The sequence below is a fragment of the Mastomys coucha genome, unplaced genomic scaffold (assembly GCF_008632895.1).
Source record: "Mastomys coucha isolate ucsf_1 unplaced genomic scaffold, UCSF_Mcou_1 pScaffold3, whole genome shotgun sequence".
NCBI lineage: Eukaryota > Metazoa > Chordata > Mammalia > Rodentia > Muridae > Mastomys > Mastomys coucha.
This window is the reverse complement of record NW_022196909.1, coordinates 12,579,913-12,591,288: the sequence shown is the minus strand read 5'-3', so window position 1 is coordinate 12,591,288 and position 11,376 is coordinate 12,579,913. Positions and strand designations below refer to the sequence as shown.

General features: G+C 46.8%; 1 protein-coding gene across 2 annotated transcripts in view; it reads left to right on the top strand.

The window, feature by feature from the left end:
* Positions 1–4,526: 4,526 nt before the first annotated feature.
* Pla2g12b (phospholipase A2 group XIIB) overlaps positions 4,527–11,376 on the top strand; it is a 24,037-nt gene continuing 17,187 nt past the window's right edge. The window contains exon 1 of one of the 2 annotated variants that reach the window (XM_031346877.1): positions 4,527–4,842. In XM_031346877.1, the coding sequence (XP_031202737.1) occupies positions 4,632–4,842 (211 nt within the window). In that variant the 5' untranslated portion in view covers positions 4,527–4,631. The remainder of the gene's footprint in view (positions 4,843–11,376) is intronic. The other variant, XM_031346878.1, reaches the window with a different exon arrangement.

Below are 11,376 nucleotides of genomic sequence, written 5' to 3'. Positions count from 1 at the left end.
GTTTGTTTGTTTTTGTTTTTCAAGACAGGGTTTCTCTGTGTAGCCCTGGCTGTCCTAGAACTCACTCTCTAGACCAGGCTGGGCTCAAACTCAGAAATCTGCCTGCTTCTGCTTCCCAAGTGCTGGGATGAAAGGCATGCACCACCACTGCCTGGCTATTTTTAATACTATCTTATTAGGTTCTTATATCTCTAACTCCCTTCCAACCTTTATTCCCCCCTAATCCCTTCCAACCCTGCAACACTGGGTAGGAGAGAAAGAAGGTTAGAGGGGAAAGGGAAGCATAGATCTCTTTCAGCCAACAAAATAGACTACTTCCCGCTGCTTAGGGATGCTCAGTTCCTTGGGGCAAGTCCAATCTGTGTCATCAGTATATCTCCGGCTTCTTCTTATCAAACCACAATAACAACAACCAGGATCAGCAGGGATCAACAGCAGCCTCCTCCTCCTCTTCTCCTTCTTCCTCCTCTTCTCCCTCCTCTTCTTCCTCCTCCTCCTCTTATTCCTCTTCCTCCTCCTCCTCCTCTTTCTACTCTTCCTCCTCTTCTTTCTCTCTTTTCTTCAAATAGCCTCTATCCCTCTCTGGCATTTACTCCCTCTCCAGAGTCCCCAGAATTAAACTATCTCCAGCTGACAAATGTCATGCCTCCTCCTAGTTAATAGTCCTAGTTAGTGGCTGTGGACAAACAGAAGCAACCCCATATCCCGTACCTGGGATTTAAACAAAAACATCCTCACATAACATAACACATGCACAAACCAAGGAAGCAAAAGACTTCTACAATGAAAAGTTTAAGAAATGATAGAAGACACTAGAGGATGGAAAGACCTTCCCACACTCAGGAGTCAGGAAAGTTAACCCCATGAAAACAGCCATCCTACCCAAAGCAATCTCCAAGTTTAATGAAATCTCAATAAAAAGTTCTGGGCCACCCTTTATGACATAGAAAAAAATAATAATCTTAAAGTTCAGATGGACTCACAAAAGGCCCTGATAGCCAAAGCACCTGTGAGCCAAATGACCACAGCTGAAGATATCATCGTATCTGATTCCAAGTCATGCCACAGATCCAGCACCATAAGAACAGCTCGGTACCAGCACAAACACCCAGATCAATGGCATAGAGGATGCAGATACAAGCTTACATGGCCACGAGTGTAACAAGACAAATATTCAAAAGCTGCCCTGGAGAAAAGATAGCCATGTCTCCAAATGGTGCTGGGGCAACTTGACATCAACGTGAAGAAGAATGGAACCAGATCCTTATGTCTTATACAAACTCAACTCCAAATGCACCAAGGGCCTCAACATGTGACCAGGCACTCTGAAACTCCTAGAGGAAAACATTGGGAGCGTGCTTCAAGAAATAGGCAAGGGTGAAGCCTTTCTGACTAGGACTCCAACAACACAGGAAGAGCAATAACTAACAGGTGGGAGCTCCTGGGACTAGACGTCTTCTGTATGGCAAATGAAACTGTCAATCAAGCGAAGGGCCGGTCTATAAGACAAAAGAAGACTTTTGTTATCTAGGATGTACAAAGAACATGAAACACCAATATAGCAAGCGACCCAATTAAAAATGACCTAAAGAGCAGGGCGGTGGTGGTGCACGCCTTTAATCCCAGCACTTGCGAGGCAGAGGCAGGCGGATTTTTGAGTTTGAGGCCAGCCTGGTCTACAGAGTGAGTTCCAGGACAGTCAGGGCTACAAAGAGAAACCCTGTCTCAAAAAAAAACAAAAATAAAAACAAAAACAAAACAAAAAACAAAACAAAACAAAAACAAAAACAAAAAAAACCTATAGAATTGAACAGAGAATTCTCAGAAGAAAACCAATGAATACTTTTAAAACTCGAGAGTTTTAACCATCAAGGGAATACATATGAAAACTTCTTTGAGGTTCCATGTTCCTCAGGGCATCATGGAGAAAACTAAAACAAACACACACGGATATAAGCAGAAAGAAAGCCTTTAATTCACTTTTAATTTTATATATAGTATGTGTGTGTTGCCTGCATGTATGTCTGTGTCCCTTGGGTGCGGTCAGTGCCTGTGCAGGACAGAGAAGGGTGTTGTACCTCCTGGCACTGGCGTTACAGATGATTATGAGCCACTATGTGGGTGTGGAGAGTCAAATCCTGGTCCTCTGGAAGAGCGGCCATTTCTGCTGAGCCATTTCTCTAGCCCAGACAAACTTAACACACTAACAGGGTGCACGTGTACATTAGCATCACTGTGGAAATCAGTCTGGGGCACCCCCAAAAACTAAGAACACCCAACACATGACCCAGCTATGGCACTCCTGGTCATGTACACAAAAGACTACATCCTACTTCAGAATCCTTGTAGATTCATGTTCATTGATGCTTTATTCACACTAGGTAGGAAATAGAATTGGCCTCCTGGACTGTCAACCGATAAATATCAAGAAACACATGCATACACAGAGCGGAAAGGATTTGCACTGAGTGAGGTAAGTCAGGCCCAGAAAAATCAAACAGCATGTGTTGTCTCTCCTACGTGATTCTTAGCTTAAACTTTGAAAGGTGATTACATTGGAATGCCTGGTAAGATCTGGAAGCAAGGAAAAGTGCCATAGAGGGCGTGGGTGGTGGGGTGGGTACATGTAGGGAATGGGGAAAATAGAAAACATGAGACAGGAAAACAGGGGGAGGGAGGACTAGGGGTATCCAGGGCTCACTGTGGTGGGAGAACTGGGTTCTGATGATGCCAAGCAGCCTTGGTTTCTGTTGCTTGTGTTCTTGTCCTTGCTTCTTGCCATCCGGTTATCTCTGGTGTTAGCTGGTCTGTCTGTCTCTGATTGTGGCTTGTCTCTCCTGTAAGCCTGTGGGTCAATACTCCTGATAGACCAGCTCTCTCTGGGCAGGATATGGGTATGGAAAGCTGTGGCACAGGGTCACCTCTGGGCACAGATGGAAGCCAGAAGGCAAAGAAAGACTTTTTTAAGGGGAAAAAAATATCAGGGTTTAATAGTTAAGAGCTCATACTGCTTTTACAGAGGCCTGAGTTTAGTTCCAGACACCTATATCAGTTGACCCCCATCCTCCCGCTCCAGGGCATCCCCCAGCCTCTACAGGTTCCTATACTCACATGCGCACCCCCTTCCCCAAACACACTCGAAAGCATTGCACACACTAGGCAAGTGGTCCTCCACTGAGCCATGCCCCCCCCCTCCCGGTTCGCTTTACTTTTGGGAGAAAGAGACTCATGGTTCTGTTTTGCTATGATCTCTTCAGTTATGGCCCTGGCCCTGCCTTGACCTGACAGGGGACCTAAGTAAGAAGTCATTTAACCTCTGCCTAATTTCTTACTCCTCAAATAAAAATTTCAACCTTGCCTAACAGAATACGTGTAAATGTGTGGAGGGAGGGAGAGAGGGAGACAGACACCTAGAGAGATAGACATAGAGAAATAGGAAGGAAGTCAGAGAGAGACCGGGAAAGAGAGACAGACAAGAGACTAGTTCAGAATGTGTAAGTGCTTTAAATACCAGTGGCGTGGTTGCCCAAGAAAAGCTTTCTTGTCACACAATAATGGTGCACACCAGAAATGCATTTTAACCACTACACTTCCTGGACTTTAAATCTTTAGGTGAGCACGTTTCTTACCTCTAATGAGGATGTTGTTGTATTTAATATTTTCTACGTGGCTTTCCTGACCTCTGAGAAAGCAGATGAACGGTTACATGGTCCATAGCGGTGTCATTTCCCAGACTGGTGATTTTTATAGGTATTTTTTCATGTGACCAAGAGCAAACTACACTGAGAGTGACGGGCAAACACTGGATTCCGGTGAGCAATCTCAGAGCTTGGAATCTCAAACAGGCTTTCTGATAGCAGCCTGGACTTTTATCTGTCAAAAAGGGGGTTGGGCGAAGGAATCACCACCAGGGCTGAGTGTTCCCAGAAGAGACCTAGGGCCATCCTGTAGGCCCCAGGGAATCCCAGGATACAGCTCTGAGTATAAAGAGACACCCTGCAGATTCGGAAATGGACTCATCCCTGGGAGGATAGCAAGACCTTTGCCAGATGGAAGGATTTGAGCTAGAGACAAGGAGGGACCCAGCCTTGAAACTGGTCTCGAAACCTGAACTTCCACTAAAGCACACTTGGATTTTAGCCCCCTGATAACCTGACTACTGGTGAAGGTGACCCCAGTAGGGCTGCAGGAGTCTCGCGCACACACCCTCATGGGCCTCCCCAGGGCAGGTATAGAAGGACAGGAGGAAGTGGTTCAGGGGTGTGGCTGAGATCTTGGGACTAGCTCTGCAGTCCAGAAGCCTAGGGTGCCCAAGTGTACTGGCGAATCCCGGGGTTCCCTTCCCCCCAGCAGAGCGTGTAGGCACCCCCTCCAGCGCTTTGGGGTCCACTGGGAAGTCCCCTCTTGGGCCATCCTCATACAGCCCCTCCCACGGTTTCACCTTTGTCCTCTCTAATCGCTCGGATCGGCTCCCAGCCTCCATGGCTGTGTTTAAAGTCCACCTCTGGGGAACACAGACTGAATGTTCCGATAAGCCCGGACACGGGGCTGTGTGTGTCCCCGGGGCGTCCTGGGACCCTGGCTGGGGTTGGGGACCAGAGCAGCAGCGAGGTTCTACTGGTGCGTTCAAGATGAAGCTGCTCTGCGTCTTCTTCCTCCTATGGCTTGGCCTGGCAGGCAGCCTGGCTCAGAGTGACCCCAGCCCCAAGGAAGAGGAGTCCTACTCTGACTGGGGCCTGAGGCAGCTGCGGGGCAGCTTCGAGTCTGTCAACAGCTATGTGGATTCCTTCATGGAGCTGCTGGGAGGGAAGAATGGAGTCTGTCAGTACCGATGTCGATATGGTGAGTGGGTGCCTTCTCTGGGGGTGAGGATGGGGGTGGGGGTGGGAAGTGACAACGTGAGCAGCAACGCAGGTCGCATCTGTCCTACACCGGGTAGGACAGGTTGCCAGGCAGAGAAAAATAAGGTGTAGTGACATAAGAAATCCAAGCAGACAACTAAATCCTCTCAGGGGCCCGGAGTGACATCTGGGATCCATATCTCCTGATAAAAGTTTGATTTATCTGAAACTCCAGCTCTACTCAGCGTCCTGGGAACCTTCGTTGAGGCCTTTTAGGAGTTTGCTGGAGGTAGGCAGTGCCTTAAGGGAAGGCAGAAAGGTTTGAGAGGGACCTCAGGGTCTCAGAGATTCTCCTAAGGGAAGAATGCTGACCTGGAGAGTCTGCCCCGGGGTCAGACAACTGCCTTCCATCTGCATCCCAAAGGCTCTCTCATCCCAAAAGGACTCTCCTCTCTGTCGCAGGCCTCTGACTGCCTGCGATTAGGTCCAGCCCTAACTTAGTCATTGTATCACCGAGCTGGCCTGCTTGCTGCCGGCCAGGGGTCCCAAGTGCTACCCCAGAGCCAGACACCAGAGACACAGCTGGGAACTGGGGTGGGCTCCCATGCCTACCTTGCCTGAGTTGCAAAGCCAGCTAGGGCAGGAGCTGGGGCTGAGGCCAGTCAGTATCCCCTCACCCTCCCGGGAAGAAATGGGAGCTGAGTATCGCGTTCCTCTCCCGATCCCACTACCCAAGGTTTAGCAAACATCTAACAGCAGGAGGACTTCTTGTAAAATGTTGAGCCCGATCTTGTTCTTAATTCTCTAGTAGACAAGTGTCAAATGACCTCAGCAAATTTTGGTTGGGCAGCCTCTGAGGTCCCAAGCTAGTTAGGGGAGGAATAGCCTGAGACTGTGACCCCAGCTACTGGGGAGACTGAGATAGGTCCGCCTGGCTGCACAGTGAGACCCCCCAGGTTCCCTCTCAGCCCACTTCCTCCTAAAGGATGCCTAAACATAAATCTTTTAAAAGAGTTTTTAAATCAACAAAATAATAGTGGCTATTTATGGGAAAGCCTGATGGTTTCATCTGTTATGGAACGGTCCAAGGCATAGGCAATGCCTCCCAGAGACTTTCCTTTTATTTGTGGTGAGAATGTTAAAGGTCTGCACTTTGGGAGTTTTGAGATGGGGCTACTTTTCTCACAGTACCCTTGCTAGAAATTATTTAAGGAAGGAAGGGGCTTCTGCTGGCTCAGGGTCTCAGAACGTCTCTGTCTGTTATGGAGGGGACGCTAAGGAAGCGACCGTGGACAGTGGGAGCTTGAAGTGGAAGCTGGTTCACCAGGCAATGGAAAGCAGAGAGAGCCAGGCTGGGTGTAGCCTTCAAAGGCGTGGCCCTGGACAGCTGCTTCTGACACACAGGGCCTCTCTCTTAGAATCAATTCTTCAGCTTCCCAAAACAGTAGCATCAGCCAGAAAACTAACATTCAGAACAAAAACCTGTGGGGAGGTGTGTGTGTGTGTGTTCGTGTGTGTGTGTGAATGTGTGTGTATATGTGTGTTTGTGTGTGTATTTGTGTGTATGTGTGTGTATATGTGTGTTTGTGTATGTGTGTGTTCGTGTGTATGTGTGAATGTGTGTATATGTGTGTGTTTGTGTGTGTATGTATGTATATGTGTGTATGTGTGTGTGTTTGTGTATGTATATGTGTGCATGTGTATGTGTGTATATGTGTGTGTTTGTGTATGTGTGTATTTGTGTGTGTTTGTGTGTGTATATGTGTGTGTATGTGTGTGTATATGTGTGTGTATGTGTGTGTGTTTGTGTGTGTATGTGTATGTGTTTGTGTGTGTATGTGTGTATATATGTGTGTTTGTGTGTGTGTGCGTGTGTGTTTGTGTATGTGTATGTGTGTGTTTGTGTGTGTGTGTATATGTAGGTGTTTGTGTATGTGTGTGTGTGTGTTTGTGTGTGTGTGTGTGTTTGTGTGTCTAAATATACAGGGACATGGAAGTAAGAGAAGGACATCTGTGTCTTGAATTATCACACTTTGCCTTGTTCCCCGAGACGGGCTCTCACTGAACTTGGAGTTAGGCTGGCAGCCAGAAAGTGCCAGCCATCCTGTCTGTATTCTTCTAGCCTTGGGGTTGCAGGTGCATGAGCAGCCATGCCCAGCTTTTTACATAGAAGCTATCGATTTGACCTCAGGTCCCCATGCTGCACACCAAGCATCAGCTATACGTATTTACCCCCTGAGGCATCTCCTCAGTCCCCGTGGAGCACTTTAGGTTCAAATTAGAACAGAAATATATAACACAAAATCATTAGGTATGATCATCAGTACAGTAAATTACTAAAACTTATTTATTCTATCAAAAAATGGGCCCTGGCCGGATGTGGTGGCACACACCTTTAATCCCAGCACTTGGGAGGCAGAGGCAGGCAGATTTCTGAGTTCGAGGCCAGCTTGGTCTACAGAGTGAGTTCCAGGACAGCCAGAGCTATACAGAGAAACCCTGTCTCAAAAAAACAAAAAACAAAAAACAAAAACCAAACAAACAAACAAACAGGTCCTTTGGCCAAGATCTGTCTTTCTCAGTCTCTCTTCCACTCAGTCTTTCTGCTCTCCGGAGTCTAGGAAAGTGGCTTTTCCCCCTTAGCTTCCACACTGGAGATCACATGGTACGTGTTTTTCTGATTTATCTCCCACCCAGTGCAGTGACTTCCAGTTCCAAAATGACAGGTTTTCTCCTTCCGATAGTGTAGCATCCCACTGTGTGCACGCATTTTTTCTTTGTCCACTCCCACGCTGACGAGTGTTTGGGTTGTTTCTGCGTCACAAATAAGGCGGTGCTGAACAAGGGAGGGAGGATGTTTTTCCACATGCTCAGTTTTGATGGATATATTACCAGGAGCAGGATGGTTGGGCCACACGGGAGTTCTGGTTTTAGTTTCTAACTTTCCAAGGAGCTTCCGTATTGCTTTTTATTTATAAGATTTATTTATTTTATTTATTCGAGTAACTGTCTTTAGACATACCAGAAGAGGGTATCAGATCTCATTACGGATGGTTGTGAGCCACCACGTGGTTGCTGGGAATTGAACTCAGGACCTCTAGAAGAGCAGTCAGTGCTCTTAACAACTGAGCCATCTCTCCAGCCCTCCATATTGTTTTTTAAAATGGCTACTTTTGAGTAACATCCCCACCCTGGGGGTATGAGCTCCCTTTGGCCATTCTAGCAAGTGTAAGGTGGCATCCCTTGTGGTCCCCACTTGTATTTCCCTGATAACGGGGATGCACCTTTTCATGTGCATCCATCATTTGCTGAGATTCTTCAAATTGTTTTTTGGATGTTTTTATTTTATTTTATTTTATTTTATTTTATTTTATTTTATTTTATTTTATGTGTGTGGGTGTTTTGCTTGCATGTATGGGTATCACATGGTTGCCTGGTACCTATAGAAGCCAGAAGAGGGCGCTGAAATCTCTGGAACTAGAGTTATAACCAGTTGTGAGCTGCCACGTGAGTGCTGAGTCGCCCCCCCCACCCCCCTTCGTCTTCTTTTGAGAAACACCTTTTTGTTTTGTTTTGTTTTTCGAGACAGGGTTTCTCTGTGTAGCCCTGGCTGTCTTGGAACTCATTCTATAGACCAGGTTGGCTTCAAACTTAAGAGATCTGCTTGCCTGCCTTTGCAACCTGAATACTGGGATTAAGAGCATGAGCAAGAAACATGTTTTTGGCCATTGTAAAGTCGTGTTTTTGTTTTTAAAGATTTATTTATTTATTTTGTGTATATGAGTACACTGTAGCTGTACAGATAGTTGTGAGCCATCATGGGGTTGCTGAGAATTGAACTCAGGACCTCTGCTCGCTCCAGCCCAAAGATTTCTTTATTATTATATCTAAGTACACTGTTGCTGTCTTTAGACACCCCAGAAGAGGAGGTCAGATCTCATTATGAGATGGTTGTGAGCCACCATGTGGTTGCTGGGATTTGAACTCAGGACCTTCGGAAGAGCAGTCAGTGCTCTTAACCGCTGAGCTATCTCTCCAGCTCTAAAGCTGGGTTTTTATTCATGCTATTGCTCCTGTCTGTTTTTTGGGTGCCAGCCCTTCCTTAGCTGCACAGTGTCCAAATACCTTCCCCTGTCTCTCCGCTGTCTCTCCCCTGTCTCTCCGCTGTCTCTCCCCTGTCTCTCTGCTGTCTCTCCCCTGTCTCTCCCCTGTCTCTCCGCTGTCTCTCCCCTGACTCTCCCCCGTCTCTCTGCTGTCTCTCCCCTGTCTCTCCGCTGTCTCTCCCCTGTCTCTCTGCTGCCTCTGGTCCGTCATTGCTCCTTTTTAAGTCTAGAAGCTTTTCCCTGCAGCAAATCTCCACCTTTTTAAGTAATTTGAGACAGTGTCTCATATAACCCAGGCTAGCTTCAAACTTTCTATGTAGCCAACGATGCCCTTGAACTTCTGATCCTCCTGCCTCCGCCTCCTAGGGACTGAGACCATAAACACAAGCCAACATGTCAAGTTTACTCACATCTGGAGCTCAGGTCCACAGATTCACGTCATCAGGCACTCCACCCACTGAGCTGCATCCCAAGCTCTGTCATTTTTAATTTTTTTTTTAAGAGACGTTTTTACCTGTCTGAAATTTCAGAGAAACTTTGCATACTTGTGACTTAGCCTATTTTCCCAGCAAGGGACTCTCTTACAGCCTCCACCGGCTCCTCAGAGGCCTGTGGAAAGAGAACGGTCTATTCTGTCGGTGGGACGGATGTTATCTTGCTCCTCACTGGGGCATCCCTGGAGGTTGTCAGGCAAACGCGCACGGTGTCCTCACAGGTTCCTTTTGGAAAGCACGTGGGTGAGTCACGGCAGCCTCACCCTCCACAGGAGACATTCAGACCCCTCATCTGTAATGTGCCCTTCTCTCCATCTCTAAAGTAACAAAGATGAGAAAGGAGAAAGGTTGGTCAAGAGCGTGGGACCCGTGGCCGGAAGTGGCATTGTTGGGCATCGTGGCTGATTCTTCCCAGAACCTCCACCCTGATGGCTGTGTTTTATGGGGTTAACTTTGTTTACGCTTTACACTTTCGTGGGTACAAATTTGTCAGTCTCTTTCTTTATGGCCCCTAACTTTTACATCTTGATTAGAAAAGCATCCTTGGTTTAAGATTGCAGCAATCTCCTTTGATTTCTTTCCCTGGGGAAACAGCCACGGCTAATGCATAATAAACGAGTGTGGCTGGGCCCCAATAAAACTTCTTTATGGGCACTAAAACTTGAATTTCATATAATCTTCACATGTCATAAAATATTATTCTTGTTTTCGTTCCCGCCCCTGATCATTAAAATAGATGAAGCCCGCTTGTAGTTAGCTAGTTACAAAAGGCTGGCCATGAGGGGAGTCACCATTAGCAAGCCAAGGAAACAGAGTTTCAAGCTCTCAACCACACCAGGAAATTATTCTACATGTAAATGTAGCGTGTTGGGGATGCCCAGGCTCAGAGCATCAGCACTCTAAACAACAGCTGGAGGCTAGCCAGTGTTACCGCTGCCTAGATTCAACTGTCTCCTCCACTAGAACTTAGCTTTCGCGCCTCTCTCCCAAGCAACTTCCTGCAGCGAAGAATCCTGCAGCTCACCAGCATTGTGGGTAGGGCAGCTGGCCCTAACATTATCCTTCAGACAGACTTTAGAGGTTTCTCTTCTGGGATTTCTTAAGGGCAAAAGACCAGGGGTAAATTGGGAAGCCCCGGAGTCTGCAGCAATCACCTACTGCAGTCACTAAAAAAGATGCTTTGGGGGTTTGGAGGGATAGCTCAGTGGTTACGAGCCTCTTCCAGAGGACCAGGGTTCAATTCCCAGCACCCACGTGATGGTTCACAATCCTGTGTAACTCTGGTTCTAGAGGACCTGATACCCTCTTCTTGTCTCCAAGAATACCAAGCATGCATGCGGTGCATAGACCCGCATTCAGGCAAAGCACCCATACACATAAAATAATAAAAGGGCAATTTAAAAAGAAACTATAAAGAAGCATTGCCTGTGAATTCAGACATTAGTTTTATTTACGTTTTTTTCTGATGTCTATAAAGGTAGCTGTGTGGAACGCTTCTAAACAAGCAATCTGGAGAAGAGATAAAATTCCCATCATCTTATTTCTAAGAGATAACACTGAATTATTCCACACAGCTCCATTGTTTGTCCATGTGTGACTTAACTACTAATGTCAGACTGTTCCCAGTGTCTGTCTGTCCGTCTCTCTCTCTCACACACACACTCACACTCACACATACTTATACACATCATGTAGATTCATTCATACTCACACACATGGTCACACACACACATACTCTTACATACATGCTTGCACATAATCACTCTCTCACACACACATTCACACTCACATACTTCCTCTCTCTCACATGCACTTACACTCTCACACACGCTCTAACATGCTCTTTCACTCACTCTCACACACACTCACTCATGTTCATATTCACACACACACACACACACACACACACACACTCACACACACTCACGCTCACATTCA